The sequence below is a fragment of the Xiphias gladius genome, chromosome 10, assembly GCF_016859285.1.
Source record: "Xiphias gladius isolate SHS-SW01 ecotype Sanya breed wild chromosome 10, ASM1685928v1, whole genome shotgun sequence".
NCBI classification, from domain to species: Eukaryota; Metazoa; Chordata; class Actinopteri; order Istiophoriformes; family Xiphiidae; genus Xiphias; species Xiphias gladius.
In genome coordinates, this window is record NC_053409.1 from 2,583,476 (window position 1) to 2,605,014 (window position 21,539).

General features: G+C 39.7%; 1 protein-coding gene across 2 annotated transcripts in view; it reads left to right on the forward strand.

Annotated features, from left to right (window-relative positions):
- The window catches only part of vrk1 (VRK serine/threonine kinase 1), a 26,632-nt gene extending 9,918 nt beyond the window's left edge, over positions 1–16,714 (forward strand). The window contains exons 8-13 of one of the 2 annotated variants that reach the window (XM_040138212.1): positions 646–778; positions 1,498–1,618; positions 2,716–2,774; positions 3,932–4,101; positions 13,025–13,112; positions 16,417–16,714. In XM_040138212.1, coding sequence (XP_039994146.1) covers positions 646–778; positions 1,498–1,618; positions 2,716–2,774; positions 3,932–4,101; positions 13,025–13,112; positions 16,417–16,529 — 684 coding nt within the window. In that variant the 3' untranslated portion in view covers positions 16,530–16,714. The remainder of the gene's footprint in view (positions 1–645; positions 779–1,497; positions 1,619–2,715; positions 2,775–3,931; positions 4,102–13,024; positions 13,113–16,416) is intronic. The other variant, XM_040138213.1, reaches the window with a different exon arrangement.
- Positions 16,715–21,539: the final 4,825 nt, after the last annotated feature.

The window sequence follows — 21,539 nt, forward strand, 5'->3', positions numbered from 1 at the left end:
TTTTGATCGTAACACACTTGTGCTTCTTAATTACATTCAATTAAGGCCTGGAGAAGGGGGTGGGCGTGTGGGATTAGATGACAGCAGCAAAAAGCTTTTTCTAGCAATCAAGTTGGGAGCAGGGGCAAATATTAAATTTGAAGGTTAATAATATCATTGGTGTTGTTATTAAAGAGCTATTTATAAATGACAATTTAAAAATTGTCCCCCCAGCATTTTTATATTAGATACGTTTGTAGCCGTGCTATTTTTGATGTTTCCCCTGGAAATACTGGGATGTAGGTTTGGTTTTATTACTCTACATTTCTTTACTAAAGCCAATAACCAACTGTAGTGTATAAGCATAATGCAGAGTAAATAATAATAATGAAGCTTATGTAGGCGAAATTACAATTTAAATTCCAAAAGGCTAGAATCATCTGCTCCTCCTGCTTTTATTTCTGTGCTAAAATAAACCGAACAACCTAATCTCTGTCTATAGTGCACCACCACGGATCAAATTTCTATTTTCTATCATAAAGTTTGATTCCAGGAGTCATTACAGATATGTTTGTATAAATGTATAAACTGTTAAATGTGACCTTGCTCTTGTTGGTTTGTGCATGTCTGTATGCATGCCTGAATCACTGTTTTCGTGAATTGTAGGTTTACTTAGTAGATTATGGGCTGGCATATAGGTACTCACCCGACGGTGTCCTCAAAGAGTACAAGGAAGATCCCAAGAGATGTCACAACGGTAGCATCGAGTTCACAAGCATTGACGCCCATAAAGGAGCATGTAGGTACACTACTAGTAGTTTTATGACCCCAAATACAGATTATAAAACCAGGCTGACACACCTTTAATTGTAAAGGGAAGGACACATTAGGATTAACAGTACTACTACATAGAAACTGATTCTTTTAGTACATAGCAGGTATGTCTCCTCATATCTAGGTAATCTCCCAAGTACTTGAAACTGGCTTCCAATTAGAAGAAAAAGAAGACTGGAATACCAATCAATTTTAATATTATTTCAAAAGGATTATTCATCGTTTTGGACCAATGTCTGTGCTTTAAGTACATAGCTACAGTCAGGATAAGATATTCATACAAAACAGTTCCAACACATAACTCCCCTTTAAACCAGAAATTGTTGTTTACATTTGTGTTTATTTATGGATCAAAGATACAACATTTTGGTAGCAGAACTTTTAAACTGCAAGGCCAGCTTTTTGACCCTGCTTCCAGTCTTTATGCTTGCTTAGCTAGGCTAACCATGTTGTGACTTCTTCATAGATTCATATGATATGAGACTGATACTGATATTCTCATCTGACTTTTGTAAAGAAAGCAAATAAGCCTTTTTCCCACTATGTTGAATTATTCTTTTTAATACATTTTTTGTGACGTAGAATCATATTATTATTATCGTATTTTGGCATTGCTATTAATGACAATGCTGACAAATGAAGCTGCTGACAGTTTGCTGCTGCTGATGTGGTTGTTGGCTCCAGCTGCATGTAGGCGGAGTGACCTGGAGATCCTGTGCTACTGCATGGTTCAGTGGCTGTGTGGTCGGCTGCCCTGGGAGGACAATCTGCAGGACCCTCTCTACATCAGAGACTCCAAAATCCGGTGAGAGAAAAACACCTGCATTCGCTGCACACATCATGACATTTCTTCCGGTGAATGCTGCAGTAGCAGCACCACTGTGGATCTGTGTTTTGTTCTCTTGTGGCAAATGAAGGATCAGGAGAGAATACTTGGTGCTTGGTCCTTTAGCCTGGTAAAGATATTCCCAAAGCACAAAAATCATCAGCTATGTGTGTGTTTGGCGTCTGGCTTGGCTCTTTGTTTTTTGTTTTTTTCCCCCGGTAGTCTACTCTGAAATTACAATCACAAAACTACATTAATATAAATTGCAGATTGAATGTAACGAATAACAAACAAAAATTATCAGAGAAAATTAGAAACAAGTATACATAAAAATGAAGTCTGGTTGCCAGTTGACCCACACAAAAGCTTAACATAATTAGAATAGCATAACAAATGATCATAACACTAACACTATATTGATGATATTGTCAGAAATTTAAAAAAAAATGCTACCATGTGTACAGCTGAGATTCAAGCTAGTAAGTTGACAAATTCCACTAAAAAATGTCAGCCTGCTCTCTCACATATAAAGCTGATTTAAAACAAAGGAAAGCAGTGTGAAACCTTAACAAAACTCTCACAGAATGAAAAAGACTTAACAGAGAACAGAATACCACCGTTAAATAGCGTTCATAACACAACAACTTTGTTAAACTTAATGGTGAGGAAAAACAGTTGACATGGCTTACATCTTTTACAGCCAGAGAAAGCTTTGAGCCATGCTTGCAGGCACACACCTACATAGCTACAGTGACTGCATACTTGTGTACACACACAAACACGTGCACACACATGCACAGACAGACACACACAAACAAACATGCTTTACATATTAAGCAATAACCATTGCAGGAGATGTCCTGAAGTAAATGAAATATGTACATAAAGGGATTTGGTGGAATTCAGTCACTCATGTTAACTTGTTAGATGTAAATGCAGGCAAAAGTTTGGAATTTTGAAAATTTACTTTTGTACAAAGACGTTTTGCAGCTTTACCTTTTTAGTAGATTGAGGTGTATGAAACTGAGAATTTTCCAACATAGTGAAAAATCATGCTACTTGTTTCTCCCCTACAGGTGTCAAGAAAACATCTCCCAGTTTATGACCGAGTGTTTCTCCTCTCAAGACAAGCCAGGTGAGAAAGACATACATACAGGTGGCAAATACATCGGTGAGTGTAGACTTGTCTTGGCCATTAATAATACAGCGAACCAGTAAAAATCCAATAATAATAGACTTTACCCTCCAAATTCTATAGCTGCCTAATGTCTCAGTAATACACTACTGTTTGTATCTCCCAGCTGTCTGTGAGTTTCTTCTCCCAGCTGACAGCTCTCCAGACAACTGGGTTAAAACTGTCCATCAGCAGCATGAGTGTTAATCAAAGAAAGTGAAGACAAGCACCTCACCATACTCAACAAATGGACGTTTACACACACACACACACACACACACACACACACACACACACAGACATACACACTATAAACATAAAGGGAAAAATGGTTTCGGTCCTACCAAAGTGAATGATATTTCATTTATCTTCATTCTGATCTAATTATAATCTTTCGGAGTGAGACCTAATTGGTTCTCATTAGGATAGAATGTCTAATAATGCGCAGTGTAGCAAACATTTTTAGCTGCGGCTGTAAATGGTGACTTTAGTGACGTTAGTTGTCTCATTGTGGTAAGAGTTGCCATTTTAATGTTGGCATTTTGACCTGCAGGCAGTATGTCGGTTCAGGCGGAGGAAACAAACACGAAGCGTCACACCTCCTTCCTTCTGCTCTGTTGAGCACAACCAAACTGTTGTTTGCAACTCCATCTGTGTTTGTGTTTGTTACTTTGTGTCAAGTCTGAAAAAAATTACACCAAACAGAACTAAGCATGCTGCTGCGACCAGAGTAGAATATTATGGTGATGACAGTTTGTTGGCACAAAGATAGTCTGTAACATGAAGAGAGAGATGTTCAAGTCCAGTCAGGATTATTTATTTAGTCTCCCATAACAAAACATGGGTCAAAGCACATCACTAGCTAACTTATCGTGTCACAAAACAAAATGATGACATGCAGAGTACAAATAAAATAAAGGCAAGAGAAAAAATACATCAGAAGGACTTGATATACTGTTGCATATAAAAAAAAAGAAGATATAACAGACATACCTGACCTGTATGACCCTTTCTGGCACCACTGATACTGACATACAGTAGAAGCGAGTGGCTAATTCTAGGCTTTCAGTTTATGATGAACTGGTGCTAGATCACAGTATCACTCTGTTGAGTTGCAGATGAAATCCAGAAATTCATGGAGGAGGTTAAATCTTTAGGATACCAAGACAGACCACCCTACGAGAAGTTGCGCACCATCCTGCAAACTGGGCTGAAGACCATCCGGGCTAAAGATGACGGCAAGCTTGAATTTGCTCCTGTCAATGGAGCTGTATCACCACCTGCCCAGGTCAACACACACACACACACACACACACACACACACACACACACACACACACACACACAGAGAGACAGACAACAATTGGAGCAATTCACGTATTAAAAGTCCTTGATAGGAATTCTCTTCTTCTTCCCTGCTTCATTTTATTTTGGACGATATAGGATCATGTAGCCCTAAAGGGCTAGTATTAAGTTGCTCTGCTCTTAAATATTGTTACGAGTAAAAGTCCTGCATGCAAAATGTTATTTAAGTAAAAGTACAGAAGTAGTATTAGCAAAATGTACTGAAAGTACCAAAGTAAATTGTACTATAGACTACACTTAAAATAAAAAATTGCTCCACCTTTACCAGCTGCAGTATCAAAATGATGTCTCCACACTCAGCAAGCCCTTTATTAGGAACACCATACTAATAATGGTTAGTGCCTCCCTTTGTTCTCAAAATAGCCTCAATTCTTTGTGGATTCCACAAGATATTGGAAACATTCATTTGAGATTCTGCTCCATGATGACATGATTGCATCACATAATTTATGCAGATTTGTCAAATGTATTAATGCTTCCATTCGGCTGTTCTACCACAACCCAAAGGTTGGATTCCAATCTGGAATATACTCTCTACACCGCTGCGACACCAGCACCAAGTTGGACTGTCAAACAAGGCAGGTTGGGTTCATGGATTCATGCTGTTCATGCCAAATTCTGATCGTACCATCTGCATGCCTCAGCAGAAATGCAGTTTTTCCAGTCTTCAAATGTCCAGTTATGGTGAGCCTGTGTCCACTGCAGCCTCAGATTTCTGTTCTTGGCTGACAAGAGTGGAACCCAACATGGGTCTTCTGCTGTTGTAGACAATCTGCCTCAAGGTTCGATGTGTTGTGCATTCTGAGATTCTTTTCTGCTCACCATAGCTCTAAAGAGTGGTTATCTGAGTTACCATAGCTTTTCTGTTAGCTCCAACCAACCTGGCCATTCTCCTCTGACCTCTCTCATTAACAAGTAATTTCCGTCTGCAGAACTTCCACTCACTGGATGTGTTTTTGTTTTTCACACCATTCTGAGTAAACTCTAGAGACTGTTGTGAATGAAAATGTCAGGAGATGAGCAGATTCAGAAATACTCAAACCAGCCCACCTGGCACCTACTATCATGCCACGGTCAAAGTCACTGAGATCAAATTTCTTCCCCATTCTGATGTTGTTGTGAACATTAACTGAAGCTCCTGACCTGTATCTGCATGATTTTATGCATTGCACTGCTGCCTCATTGATTGGCTGATTGGAGAATTGCATGAATAAGCCGGTGTACAGGTGTTTCTATTCAAGTGCTCAGTGAGTGTAATGCTCATGGCTGCTTGTGTAAGGGCCGCTACTCCTGTGGTGACCTGTGGCCTTCGGGAGCAAAAAAGTTGCTGTTGTCTTTGTATGTTTTGTTTGCAGACTTGATGTGTTCAATTAGTCCTTGAGGAAAAAATAAAGTTTCCTGAATTAACCCTCTGGAGTCGGCAATCCCACTAGCAGTATAAAACAGAACCGATTCCAAAACTCAGCAAGTTTTTTTCCTAGAAACTTAAAAACTAGCACTATGTGAAGGGAATAAAAACAATAACATGAACGTTTCAGTCTCTGATTCAGAAAGCAACTCTTAATTACCCACCCACTTGCAAATTAATAAAGATCTGATGTCCAAGGGTATTACAACGAGACCAAACATCAGATGTTTTAATGGTTATTGAGATATCAATAAATGATCATATATACAACAAGAAATTGGTTATCAATGATAGGAGATCTGAAATATAGTTAAGAATATAAAGTAACATTCAAACGAAGAGTACTAAGGTACCCGTATTGTAGCATTTTAGGAAGAGAGATGTTTCTTTTGGAAAGAGTTTGTTAGTTTGGAGAATAGTAGAGGAGAGAGACTATTAGAAGGAGGGGACTTTGGAATTTCCAGGGGGAAGCGTCTTAGGGTGAGGGTTGAGTGGCTGTGAAGTTATGTATACAGACACACACAATAGTATGACAGATCCCTCCTTGGTTCTGTAGGTCTAACAGTGAGGAGGGACCCATTTTCTTTTTTAATCCCATCTTAAAAATTACTGTAATTCATGTACGTTGAACCAAAGTCCAGGAGGTCAAACACTGGGCATAGCAGGGCTGCAGCTCCCGTCCTGTTAGGGAGGCCTGTGTAATCTCCAGGACCATTGGCAATCAGTTGTTAATCCAGTCCCATGTCATGCCTCCTCCAAAAAATGGTTTTGATCGTCTTAAATGTAAACACCAGTCATTGTTTGGGATCTGGTCAGAGCTGCCGGTCTCAAAACTAATTCATAGCTGTGGGAAAGGAAAGCCTTAGAGGTGTCCGACAAGGAAGTCCTTGGCTTTTGGAAGGGTTAAACCTTTTGTGTGTAGCATGGAAGGCATCACACATTAACCTGTCTCGGTTTTCTGCTCAGAAATATTCTAGAGCTAATGAGTCTATATATTCTAGAAACCAGTTATTCATACTATACAGTCATTTTTCTGTATTTTCCAATTCATTAACGTTATCTGTTTCACTTCCAAAAATACAGATATAATGAGGCACTGTATTTACTTTTCTTTTACACCAAGTTGTTTTCCAAGTAAACCTTCAACTGGGGAATAAGGAATCTGTACATTTAGGATTAATGACAAATAATTAATTACATCCAACCAAAACTTCTTTACATCAGGACAAATCTACAACATAAGCATTAGTGTACCAACCTCACCGCAGCCATGCCAGCATATCTGATTGGTTTGTGTTAAATAAGCTCTGTGTAAAATTTTAAATTGGATTAGTGGTTAGGTGTTCTCATGTCATATTCCCAACACATTTTAAGTGAGACAGTGGCAGTTGAAGGGGTGCATTCTAACATCTTAAACAGAGCAGACACTATACCCCTTCTTGTCACCACCTCCTTAAGTTCATGATCAATATTGCTTTTAGATGCTATTTTAATATGTTTGGCACATATGCAACTACTGTGGTAGGACGCTGAAGAGCAATGCTGCACTTAACCACAAAAACACTGGTAATCTTTGATTAGAAAATGTTACAGATTTTTGGTTTCCTCTTTAGAGTAAAATCAGACATCTGATATTCAGAATAAAATGAAATACTGAGACTGAATGTATTTCTAATTTTTTCCTCCTCATTTTGTCTTCTGCTTCTCATTCTCTTCACCCTCCACCTTCCATCTTTCATCCTCTTAGCAATATGGTCAGCATGCTATAAAATAATAATTTCTCTTTTGTGATGACATACCTTCATTTAGCTTTATTCAATTTCAAGATAACAACATTGTCATGATCCATCTACCACAAATTCTTCATAATACTACTGTAGTGGGCAGTATTTTTAATTTTATATTATTAGGAATTGGCTTAAAAAACTCCATCTATCCTTCTCTCCCTTTTTTCACATATTCATTTAATCTCATCAATCTAAACTGAAACCCTCATGAATAATTAAAAGGTCTTAAATCCAGTTCTTAGGGGGTTTATATATTTCAGTATTCAGTGACATTACTTTGTGTCTTGAATGTTAGTAAAATCTACCTCTTACCTGTTTTAGTAAGTTGAATGTACTCACCTTTCATATTCAGCCCATTTCATCTTTGTGTGCAGTGCATTCAGAAAGTATTCAGACCCCTTAATTTTTTTCACATTTTGATGATAGGTTAAAATTGTTTAAATTAATTTTTTCCGTCATCAATCTACACTCAGTACCCCATAATGATGAAGTGAAAAACAGAATTTTAGAAATGTTTACAAATTTATTAAAAAGGAAAAACTGAAATATGATCCTTTACTCAGCACTTAGTTGAAACACCTTTGGCAGCGATTACAACCTCAAGTCTTCCTGGGTATGATGCGACAAGCTTTGCAGACCTGGATTTTGGGATTTTCTGCCATTCTTCTCTGGAGATCCTCTTAAGATCTGTTAGGTTGGATGGGGACTGTCTGGGGGACAGCCATTTTCAGATCTCTCCAGAAATGTTTGATTGGCATCAAGGCAGGGCTCTGGGCCACTCAAGGACATTCAAAGAGTTCTCTGTAAGCCACTCCTGAGTCGTCTTGTCTGTGTCCTTAGTGTCATTGTCCTGTTGGAAGGTGAACCTTCGGCCCAGTCTTGAGGTCCTGAGCACTCTGGACCAGGTTTTCCTTAAAGACATGTCTGTACTTCGCTTAGTTCAGCTATCCCTCAACCTGCCGCTGAAAAACACCCCCACAGTATGATGCTGCCACGACCATGCTTCACCGTTGGGATGGTACAGGGCAGTTGATCAGTGGTGCCTGGTTTCCTCCAGACATGACACTTAGAATTAAGTCCAAACATTTTAGTCTTGATTACATCAGACCAGATAATCTTGTTTCCCACAGTCTAAGAGTCCTTTGGGTGCTTTTTTGATAACTACGCGGGCTTTCATGTTTCTTTCACTGAAGAGAGGCTTCCATCTAGCCACTCTGGCATTAATCGGAGGCAACCGAACTAAATTGTCATAGCAAAGGGTCTGAACACTTATGTCAGAGTGATATTTCAGTTTTCCTTAAATAAATTTGCAAAAATTTACAAAATTCTGTTTTTGCTTAGTCAGGGGGTATTGAGTGTAGATTGATGAGCAAAATATTTTTAGCATAAGTCCACAACATAACAAATTAAGAAAAAAGAGTCTGAATACTTTATGAATGCACTGTATGCAGAGGTTTGGGCATCCTACTAAGTCAGTACTTAGTAATACTTGAAATTTGTAGTAATAGTTTGATGAATGTGTACTTGTTTCAGGCAGAAGCAACTTATCATTTATAACTGGTTCTTGGAATACATCTTCTGATGCATCTGAACACATCATTACTGACATTACCTGAGCTCACTGGGTTTTTCGGGTCTTCCAACATCAGATACCCTCGCCGAGGTGACACAGCTGTGGTTTGTCAGTGCAGGTTGCACTTGCTTGTTCCCATGGATCTCCTCCCTGGATCCAGAGCCACCTCAAGGCTTTCTCAGCTGCTTTGGTGGTGGTCTTGATGGCTCTTCTGCTTGCTACTCCAGTGATGCCTAGAGTGCTGGCTTTATGGAGTGAATTCCCCAAGAAACCTCTGCAGCCTACCTCAATGGGCATACATCTAGCCTTCCAGCCCTGCGTGCAACATTTGATGACCAGCTGTTCATACTTTGTCCTCTTCATCTCATGAGCCTCCTATATACATTCCTCCCATGGCACTGTCGGCTTCATGATGATGATGTTTTTGATGCTTTCTGAGACCAGGAGAATATCTGGTCCTGTCAGAGTGGTCCTGACAATGTGACGGGGATCTCAATGGTTTTTTCAAGACCCACTAAGAGCTGCTAGTCCTGGGCGGTCACCAGGATCCCTGCAGCCTTCTTGTGCCCTGCCTGTGGCTGATCTCCTGCCATGAAAGCTACTGACCTTCCTCTCCAGGGTCTCTGCTGTGGAGATGGGGACTGGAAGCCCTGACTGGTTGACTGCACTCAGCCAGCTGCCCAGTTCCTGGCAAGTTGACTGAACAGATGCTGAGTCTTTGAGACTACTGTCAAAGACCTTGCCCAGGCTCTTCAATTGCTTCTCTGAGACAGTTGGTATCAGTGGCCCTTCGATGCTGAAGTAGAACCTGTCCATGACCCTGCCCTTCAAGTTATCTAGACTTGACTGCCTTGAAGCCCATCCGAGCCCATCAGATATGTTGATCCGCCTGCATTCTGGCACGGACTCCAGTTACTGTCAGGTCATCCCTATAATCCCTGATTGGAGGCAGACACTCTCCTGAATGGGTCTTTGGGCCCCAGTACTCTGGCTCTGCAGACTTTATAATCATGTTCATCACCAGGGTAAATATGGTCACAGAGATGGTGCAGCATGTGATTATCCCAACATCCAGATTGTGCCACTCTTACGTCACTGACCCTACTGAGACCCTCATCTTGAATCGTTCATAGAAATCCAAGATTAGGTCTGCCGTGTGGTTTATTACATGGTATTTGGTCATGGTTGTCTGGACCAGCTTGTTGGGGGTGGAGCCATAGGCATTGGCTAGGATCTAGCCAAAACACTGTGAGGTCTCCCTTGTTCTCTGGGGCTTCATGGATGAGCTGGGTCACCACTCCATTGTGTCCTGGACACCCCTGCACTCCAGGGATCCCTCCCTTTTGCACTGATATGTCTATGTGATATGAATTGGTCGATTATCTTGGAATCTTCCTCCTTAGGGATCCATACTCCTGCTGCAAATGTCCACTGCTGTGACATCATTCTTCTCCTCCAGATGACTCTCAGGATCTTCCATATTTGCTTGAGTAACAGAGGGCAGTTCTTGTCCACCTTATATTGGACTCCACTCATTCCAGGGACTGAGCTGGATCTTGCCTTCTTCACAACATCATGGGCTTCTTTCAGGAGTGGCTCCCTGATGTCAAAGTCATCTATGGGAGGTGGTGGGTCTATCAGGATGTCACATTGGCCCAACTTCTCCGTTATGTTGGGGTCACTGTAGGAGTTCTGAAAGTACAAGTCGATATCCTCCTTTGAGCAGGCCACATTCCCAACAGTTGTTTGATGATGCCAAAGTGGTTTACTATGACGGAAGCCCACCTTCTGGCTCTCTCCTTGCTTGTTGGAACACAAACAACGACATAAAAGTTAAGCTAGGAAAACTAAAATCTAGGAAACTAAAACTTTAAAAATATAACAAATATATAAGATCTAATAAAAAGAAACTCAAAATAATAACAATAAAAAAATAACAGAAAAGAAAAAAATCTGCAAGACAGTTAAGCTGTCAGTTTTTAGGTGATTTGCCAAACTCATAGATTTGTGATATGCTATTTTCCTTTGGCATTTCTGGCACTCAACTTTTGGGGGGTCATATCGGGAAATTCATAAATTATTCGAAACACTTGACTTTTTTGACATCCTTTCTAGTGTAGTTGTAACTTGTAAGCCTGTCACATAGTTACATGCCACTAACCCAGTGTCAGTGCTGGTAATGTTAAATGAGAGCTGTGACGCACAAAACTATCTGTTAAGCTTCAATGTCCTTGTCTGAGATTAACTAATAATTAATGTTGATACATAATAAATAATGTTGGATTACTGTTACTTATTTCATGGGCTATTTGTGTTTTTGTTTTTTTTGTTTTTTGGGTAATGCATTTATAATAATAATAATGATTATAATTAAAAAAAAAACAACAGCATTTTGCATACTGATTTGGACATCAATTACCATAGCAGTGGTAGAAGCTTAGTTAGCCTCAGTTGGAGGAAGCATGACTTCACAACTCTTGTGAGTTGATTGTCAAAAGAAAGGTTACTGTCAAAACGTATGCCCAGGTTTTGCTGCAGGGTGGCAATGGAATCGGGAGGACTAAATATAATAATTTTTGATTAATTTTGATTGAACTGTATCTTTGTAACCAGAGACCAACAATTTTGCCATCTTATATTTTGGCTGTCATTGGCCATTCTCAAAGTGATAACTATGTTCGAACTTGGTAAATTGAACTCGGGGGTCAAAATTCTTGAAGACAGGAGGACACAGTATGATCAATTTGCTAGCTGGCTAGATGTTAGCCTAGATGAACAGCTGTTCTCACCCATCTAGCGGATCCGAGCATCTCCAAAAACATCAGAGCAAATTTCCAAATAGGAATTTTTTTTGATAAATTGACGACGTGTAAATCTGGTAACACGGCTACTTTCTTGTGTGAATAATATCAAAAATTAATAAAGTGACATAATTTATTCCCTAGGACAAATTGGTCACATTGGTGCATTAATAGCTACATACATAATGAAATGCTAAAGCTGCATGTCCCTGAAATCTGTAGGATTATAATTTTAATGTTTAACAGCATTTAGCGTCTATGTATATATGTATTCTAATTGGTCTACATTCTAACTTTTCCTTTATTTACAAGACAATGAGTCTTATATTTGTTTCCTGCTTTCCATCTTCTTGTTTTTCTCTTCATTCCTCCTCCAGTGTCACTCTCTCTCCTTCTCTGTCCCTCTCTTGCTCTTTTGCTCTCTTAGCATATGGAAGATACCATTGGGGACATGGTGTTGCCAGCCGAAGGGTTACCAGGCTCCGGCACTGGTTATTGTATGTAATTATCCTGCCAATCTGTTCACCTCAGCGGGTATCCCATGGTGATCATGAGGTAGCAAATTGTCAAAATGGAGGCAAAAATGAAATGTGAGGCAGGGGCTGAGTGATTGTTCAGAACGAGAGTGGAACTTTATTATAAAGGCCCAGGAAGGAGGAGGTCAAACAGATGACCCCCCCCCCCCAAAAAAAAAAAAAAAAAAAATTGATTTCTGTAGATGACAGAAATAACAATGTCTTAGTTTATGGAAAACTCTTTGCTGGGATTATGGGAAACCTTCAACTTTGTTCATTCCACTGTTAAAACACACTTTAGAAACACAGCACAGGAAAGGAAAGCTGGAGTGTTTGTTTGGTGCATTGTGGTCCAAAAAGGGGAACAAATAATCAGGTGTTTTAATGGATTTATGTCTGTGAGGTCCTGGTGGCTGGTGAGATGGCAGAGCGATAATTGCCTTTGCTCAGACTTCACACACAGAAGGCTGGAGGCTCTGAGAAGTCAGGTCGCTGCATCGCCAAGTCAAAGCCTCATCTCAGTGTTTGTCTCTTCATTTCTCACAACATAAGATGCTGCAGGCAAGCTTTCGCTGCAGGCGAAAGGTTCTGCAAACTCTCTGCTTCTGATTTTAGGTAAAAACAAAAAGGGCTAATTTTAAAGACATTTAACTCTTTAAAGGACTGTGTTGCACTTACTACGTCCACATTCCCCCACCCTTCGGCTGACAGCAACAAGCTGATAACCCTTGTCTTCATTTTCTTTTCTTTGTCTTCTTCCAGAAAACGGCCAAGAGAAAAAAAACAGAAGATGAAGAGAGTGAGACTGATGGAAGTCCCATAAAGAAAAAGAGAGTCACAAAGAAAAAAGGTATGAGGTAAAAAAGGTATTTTTTCCCACTGTTCTGTCCGTTTTATTGCTGAGTTCTTGGAAATAAAAGAAGGGAGGTGATACTTAACATAAGTTCCAGGTACTTTCAGGGGTTGACAGAAGTGCTTAAGCAGACGTAAATTCCTGACTATAACACAAACAACTACAGTGACCACCATTTTACAGCTGCATCTGCATTTACCAAGACAACCTTAAAAACCTCAAACTAGAATTAAAGCCACAGGCAGCGTTGATCTGGGCCTCGCACCGTCGTGCACTTCGGTGGTGCTGCGAGATGCCGGTTGATGCAGTGGTGCACAGGCATCCGCTGGAGATTGCGCAAATGAGTAAGATGTTATTTCCTTCATAGAGTGCGTGGCGATGGACATGACATATTGCACATTTTGTTTTAATTCCTGTGTACAGAATGTGGCGCTAGAGAACATGCACCAAACATGCATTATGTTGTTGTATATCAAGTGTAGACAAGACAATTAAACTTTTATGTAAATAAAATGATGATTTTCACACAAGGCTTACTTCCTGTTGGCAGTTGTAGTTGCCATTACTGTGATTCAGTAGTGGCCTGTAAATGTCTTCAAGTCAGTATTGTTATCAAACAAGTGAAATTTGGGAAAGATATGAAGTCTCAAGTTACAACAGAGTCTGTATTTATGTAAAAACATCGAAATTCACTGCACCCAGGGATACGCCGTTCAACAAAAACTCACATTCTTCACAATATCGCATCATCAAAGTCTTGAGGCTTTTTATGACCACATGTGAGGTGGATTTGGTCAACCCACTAGGAGGAGTACATCAAAGTACAAAACATGTCATTCCCTTTTCTTAGTAGGTAGCGCTCTGAGTATAACTGAATATTAGCATGTAGATATCTTCAGGCCGGGATTCGTTTCAAACATGAAGTTGTTAGGGCACTTGTTCGACCACTGGAGACTTTGCATATGAGTAAGATGTTATATCCTTCACCGCGTGGCATGACGTATTCCACATTTTGTATGAATTCCTGTGTCCAGAATGTGGTGCTAGAGAACATGTTCCTAACATGTTTTATGTTGTTGTATATCAAGTGTAGACAAAATCATGAAACCTTTATGTAAATAAAATGATAATTGTCACACGGGGATTACTTCCTAGTGCCAGTAGGTGATGCTATAACTATAATTCAGTCTTTATTCAGTCCTGGCTTGTAGATGTCTTCAGGCTGTGACTTTTATGAAACAAAGGAAATTTGGGAAAAATCTGATGAAGTGGACTCAAGTTACAACAGTTGCTGTTTTAATGTCACAACATCGAAATTCGCTGCACCGCCAGGCATTCATTGAAAACTCACAAACTCCCCTATAGTGCATCATCAAGGTATTGAGGCTTTTCTGACCACATGTGAGGTGGATCTGTTCAACCCATTAGGCGTACATCAAAGTATAAAACATGTTATTTCCTTTTGCAAGGAGGTGGCGCTAGGAGTTGAACTGAATACTGGCATGTACATGTCTTCAAGCCAAGATTCTTATTAAATGTGAAGTTTGGGGCATATTGGACAGTGTATAGTTATGTTAAAACAATGTCCTCTCATGGTGAAACATCAAAATTACCATGCCGCCACGAAAATGTCCTTCAATGAAAACACAGAAGCTCTGCAACATAGCATCGCAAAGGTCCTTAGATTAGACTGACCACATATGATGTTGATCTGATTCTTGTTGAAGTACAACACCTGTAAATGGCAAAAACTGTGCCAAAATTACACAGTAAATTCAAAATGGCTGACTTCCAATTGGATTTAGGGTATGGCTTCAAGAAGCTTTTTTTTAAGTCTTTGGATGTCACATGTGCCTACAGAATTTCGTACATTAAATTGAAACATACCACAAGGGCTACTTCGTTTGAATTTTATAGAGGGTGTTATTGAGTCATTTTGCCACAGCCATGTGCAAGACCCATAATATATGTAAATTTCACCACATCTGACGCATGTGCAAAGTTTTGTGAGTTTTTAAGCACCCTTAGCCCCTCAAAATAATATAATAGAAGAATAATAAACATAGGTGTATCAATAGGGTCCTCGCACCAGTCGGTGCCTGGGCCCTAAGATTGGGCTATCACAGTGGCCAAAGCTAACAAATACCAACACCTACCACATCAACAGTGACATCCCACGTAGCAATCTGACAGGGAACCTTTCTTCCATTTATCCCAGACACTTTCCCTACATTTCATGCCTGCCTCTCAACTACATACTTTCAATTAAAGAAAATGCCCAAAACTAATGATGTCCTGGCCCCCATTAGTATTTTGGGAGAGGAGGCAGTGGTTAGAAACCAAAAGTGTCTGGCAGGAATGGGAGGGAAAAACTAAAACAATCAAACACGTTAATAGAAAAAATTAGGCTCTCACTGTGTTCAGTGGAGCAAACTAAAAAACTACAAAGTAAATACTCTGGTTTGTAAAACATACCAGGATGTGAGGGAGAAACTAGTAGCAAAGCTTCCCAAAGTTATGTAGTTATGGGCCTAAAATTACAGGTTGTTAAATTCCTACAGTGGAAAAGGGCTGTCAGTGGCCTGGGCATGTTCTTATAATGCTCTTACAATAAAAGATGCGTTAAAGAACTTTAAATAAGTTCAGTTAAACAAGACTACAAGTGCGGCCTCAATAGCAGCTCTGTGTACTTTGGAAAGTGGTGCTTTGAACTAAATGCTAACATCAGCGTGCTAACATACTCGCGATGGCAATGCTAAAATGCTAAAGTTAAGCAGGTATAATGTTTACCATGTTATTTTTGTTTGCCATGTTAGCATGCACTTAAATTAATTCATGATTAGCACTGGTTAGCACTTAATTAAAGTTTTGACCTGATGATGGTGGGGATCAAAACTTTATGGCAGTCCATCCATTAGTCTAGCCCAAAGTGATGAAAATAGAATTGTTGAGTTTAGTGCTTACTTCTATGAAATGTATTGAGCAAGCTTTCTATCAGACTGTTTTATTTACAGTACATTCTCTTTAACATTGTCATATCCAATCATGCAGATGTTTTGAGCAACAGAAACAAAACACATTCACCTCCACTGTACAGGGTGAAGTTAGAAAACTAAGCATCAAGTGTGTTGAGCTTAAGTGGTTGCAGGCAGTGTATGCCCAGTTGCATGAAATATGTTTAGACTGACACAAGTGAAAGACATAAATTATGGTAAGCAGTGTCAAATTATTGTATGTTAGTGTCTTTTTAGGGGGAAATGCTTTACTGCCCACCTTAAACCTGATTAATCTTCCACTGCAGAATTGAACAGACTGAAGAAGAGTCAACCAAGAAAGGTAGTGGAGATGGGGACCCAGACCTCACCTGTACTTGCCCAGAAATCCAGAGGCAGACCCAAGAAAACCAGATCCTAAACATCCACCTGTGTACACTCTTCCCTCCATCCCCCTGCCTTTCCTCTGGCTCTTAAAAAAAAATCACTTTTTTAAGTTTTATATGGTATGATTTTCGATCTGTTACGCACTGATTGTGATTGATGTTTGATTATATTTGGGTGTGGTTGAATAAAGGTAAAGGTAATAAAGATGAAATCAAATCACCTATTTTTTTTTTTTTTTTTTTTAATGAAAGCTTTCAAGGTCGAGGGCCAGACAATGATGGAGAGAAAGCTTCCATTTTTAATTATTCACTGTTACCATGACAGAGGTAAATTCGGTTATTATAGTCATTATAAAATCATCTTGGAAACAGAAGCATGAGAGGAATAATGAATGGTTGGTTGAGTAAGAAGTAATGAAACCCTTTCCACAGTAAGGAACAGGACACACACCTTGAGCCAGAAGTGTGAGGTCAGTCAGTCTCCAGCTCTTTTCCTAACGAGGCTGTTATCTTAATTTGGCTGCATGTTGTAATCTATAAACCCTTGTGGCTAAATAACAAACGACTAGGATTTATTGCAGGACTGTTGTTTTAGCTAGATGTACCTAATAAACTGGCAGCTGAGTGTAGATTGAGTTTACCAATATGATTCAGTTTTCATGGTTTTGTTTTCAAATATATTTGGCTACATTAAAAAATAATTAACTTCATGTTTTTTGGTCCCACCACTTTGTGTCTCCCGCTGTAAAATTTTTAGAAGTTCTTAATAATTCTTAACAGTTATAAATGTTGGTAATCGAATATTAAATACTTAGACTTTCTAAGAAGCCATCATGCCTCGGTTATAAATGTTAATAAGTTATTGTTAAATGTATTAAGGTCCTGATTTTCTGAAGATTTTTCCAGAAATTAAGTGGTTAAGTGGTTCATTAACAAGTCTTCCTGATGAATAAGAGCTAAAAAAAAAAACAAGTGTCCTGCTGAAAGTTAAAAAACCTGCCAGAGGATTTTTAATTAACTTGCAACCCAAAAGTTGTTCTTATTAATGGTTCTGATTTATAAAGTGTAAGTAAATTATTTAACTACTGATTTTGTCCAACAATGGCAGCGCCACTTTTTGAATGAAGTAAAAGTGTAAGCAAATGAATCTGATTAAAAGGCTTTTAGTGATTTTCTTTAGTGAGGAAAACAGTGCGACTGTGACACATGACTTAATTATTTTAGTTGAAAATATCTGTAAAACGGAAGGATTTATAGAGATATAACTTTCACTGCTCAAAAATTAGAAATGTGGATGTCACATTTGACTTTCTCAAACCCTTGAAGGAATAAATGCACCATTGCTGGGATCAGTGAATTGTCTAAGCTGATGCGCATTAAAGAGGAGACTGTATGATAATGTTTTCTGAATAGACTTGGTCAAATGTGAATCACTGGTTTGCATTTGGAAGTGCAGATCTTTGTCCCCCTGTCCATCTCTGTACTGCTGCTGAAATGTCATATTTTTGACAATTATTTTTCAAAATGTTGTGAAACTTGTGTCAAATCATCAGAGGTACATTTCTATCACAATGAGTGTTACAGGAAAACATTTCACACATGAGAAACTGCTGACAAGCTGTCCATTTTCCTTCCATCCACCCTTGTGCTCAAGCTTATTGACCGTCCCCGATGGGACCACCCCACCTTCCTCATTAACTCCCAACAGGCTGCCCCTGTCCCCCCTCCCTTCGTTCCCCATGGAGTAAGACATCTCCACCAATGTTAGGGTTGTGAAGGCCCATGGGGGCCCCTGTGGTTTTTGGTGGCTTGCCATTGTACCATTGCTCCAGCCTCTTCAAGAGTGAAGAGCCCCCTGCCTGGCTTTTCCCTCCACCCCCTCCTCACAGACACTGACCTTGGGGGCGCCACAGCCGTGGTTCCGCAGTAGGGGGCAGTAGTACATAATGACAGCAAATGTAGGTGTGTGTGTGTGTGTTTGCGGGGGGGGGCACTTAAACACAACACTACCATCCCTTCTGCTTGCAAAGAGAGGTACAAAATTTCACCCCAACTGGCCTTTTTCATTTTGCATGGATGTGTAATCCACTGGCCAGGCTGGCAGGCAGTTGTTGCCCATGTTTTTGCTGTGGGTGGCCTCCGATTGGTGAGGCAGCAGCGCATGAAAGCCTCACAGTAGTGGCCTAACCACCGCTCTCATGATACAGTTGCCAACCCTCCCTGGGACCATGCGCCAATAACTCAATAACAGTTTCCGCGACCAGTGGGTTTCCTGTGTTTGTGACAATTGTCAGTATTTTGATGGTACGGGGTAGGAGGGATCCAAAGTGTTGAAACTTAAATGTCAAAAGTTCAGACATAAAGGAAAAGTAGACTTGGAATATTTTCATCCCTTCTATGCTTGCAGTTAGCAATGTTTTAAAGTCATGGATGTGAATTACAGGCCAACACTAGCATTATGCAAAGTTGCATCAGTATGCTGATATCAGGCTGGTTCTTTGGCAGTTTAAAGCAAAACTATTTAACTTTTAAAAGTAAATTCTTTCTCTTAAAAAATAAAAAACAAAGTTAGATTTCCAAGCACTCAATATAATGCACCAAACCCACTGCTTTTGGCCGCAAAATTCCACTTTTTTGAAGAGCTCGGGTGAGACCAGATGTGCCATCATATATTTGTCCAAGCAACAAGGTGTGAAGGAAGGTTCCAGCGTAAAAGCAAAAACACCAATGACACACTCCAAAGCAGTGGGTGGTAGTAGTGAGTCGCTTCATAGTTTGCTAACCACCATAAAAAACGGGGTACATCTCAATTGCCTTAGTTGTAGCCACTTTTCCCTCACTTGTGTCTTTCCTTGCATCCAAGTCCCTCCCACTGAAGACATAAGGAGGGATGGAAAAAATGGGAAGAGAGAGGAATCAAAGAAACACGTTTTAAAAGAAATTAGATGTCCTTTCCTCTGAACCGTCATCTTGAGTGACATCTGTTTCTGATGATGCCAGCCCAGCTGGATCAGCTGTTTTTCTGCCTAAACAGACCTGTTGCAACTTTTAAAGTGTGCACATTGTGTGCACAAGCAGGAGGTCAAAGTGCACACCAGAATAAAGTAAAATAATTACTTGTTTAGGACGTGGGACACCAAGTTTTGACATTTTGACTCAGGAATTCATCAAGTCACTAATGCTTGCAAAACAATGATTTTGTCCCGTGTTTGGTGCAGCACACTGTATTCAGTTGCAAATACTTGATCTCCTTCAAACACATCAAAGAATCACAATGCAGAAAAGCAAGTATGGCTCTAAAGGTCTGTAAAGCAGAGCAATACATAGATACATTTAACTCTACAAGTCAAAGTTTACCTTAACCAGAGTCATATTCCTGCATGAACGTAAGTTAACACACCTTTTTACATTTCAAACAGAAGAAAATGGTGTATCCAGTTTGTGCTACTGTCACATGTTTCATTTTGTGACAGAATGATAGATGCAGCATTGAAACTAATTTTCTAAACAGCAGCACTATGTCCTAAAGTGACGATTATGGAAATGCTAACATATACTGTAAATAGCACAAGGAAAGAAAAATCCTTACATTACCAATGTCAATGCTATACATACACTCACCAAGCACTTTATTAGGAACCCCTGTACACCTGCTTATTCATGCAAATATCCAATCAGCCAATCAAGTGGCAGCAGTGTAATGCATAAACTCATGCAGATACAGCTCAGGAGCTTCACTTAATGTTCACATCAAACATCAAAACGGGGAAAAAATTGGATCTCAGCGACTTTTACCGTGGCATGATTGTTGGTGCCAGACAGGTCGGTTTGAGTATTTCGCAAACTGCTGCTGATCTCCTGGGATTTTCACACACAACAGTCTCTAGAGTTTACTCAGAATGGTACGAAAAAAAAAACATCCAGTGAGCAGCAGTTCTGTGGACGAAAAAGCCTTGTTGATGAGAGAGGTCAGAGGAGAATGGCCAGACTGGTTGGAGCTGACAGAAAGGCTACAGTAACTCAGATAACCAGTCTTTACAACTGTGGTGAGCAGAAATGCATCTCATAAATGCACAAACAGTTAAACCTTGAGGTGAATAGGCTACAACAGCAGAAGACCACGTTGGGTTCCACTCCTGTCAGCCAAGAACAGAAATCTGAGGCTGCAGTGGGCACAGGCTCACCATAACTGGACATTTGAAGACTTTAGAAACATAGCCTGGTCTGATGATGACATAGCCTGGATTCCTGCTGAGGCAGGCAGATGGTTAGGTCAGAATTTGGCATCAACAACATGAATCCATGGACCCAACCTGCTTTGTGTCAACAGTCCAGGCTGCTGATGGTGTGTAAGGGTGTAATTTACCCATCTTCTAATGACTATATCCAGCAAGATAAAGCACCATGTCAAAAAGTAAAAGTTATCTCAAACTGATTACACATAACACTGAGTTCAGTGAACTTCAGTGGCCTCCCCAATCCCCAGATCTGAACTGAATCCAATAGAACACCTTTGGGATGTGGTAGAAGATGTAGGGAAGATTTGAGGCATGAATGTACAAATCTACAGACACCATAAGCTATGCGCCAAAACATCTTTGTACTGAATAAGGGGGGTTGTATTTTATTGCTTGATGAATTAAACTTTTTATTTCTAAGAGGAAGAATGCTTTATTTCTTATTTCAAAAGTTGCATGTTCTCACTTTAAGGTAACTTTTGTTAACAATGTGTATTTCAAAGTGAGAGCACATTTCACAAAACCTTTTACAACTGCATTTGTAGAATTTTTATGTGATTATCATAAACAAGGCTGGACTATCCCAAAGGATGTCAGTTGGTTCTGGTAATCTGATTAATTGCAAGAGACTGCTTGGTAGTGTAAATCAGACTGAGAAGACAAAATCACTAAGCCTGGAAGTAAAGTTTTGGAAAAAGTACAAAACTTTTGGATTTAAACCATGTACAGAAGGAATCCTGTTGATTAAAGAAACAGAAGGCTTTTGAAGTAGATGCGGATGGACAAACACTTTGACAATGCTGCAGT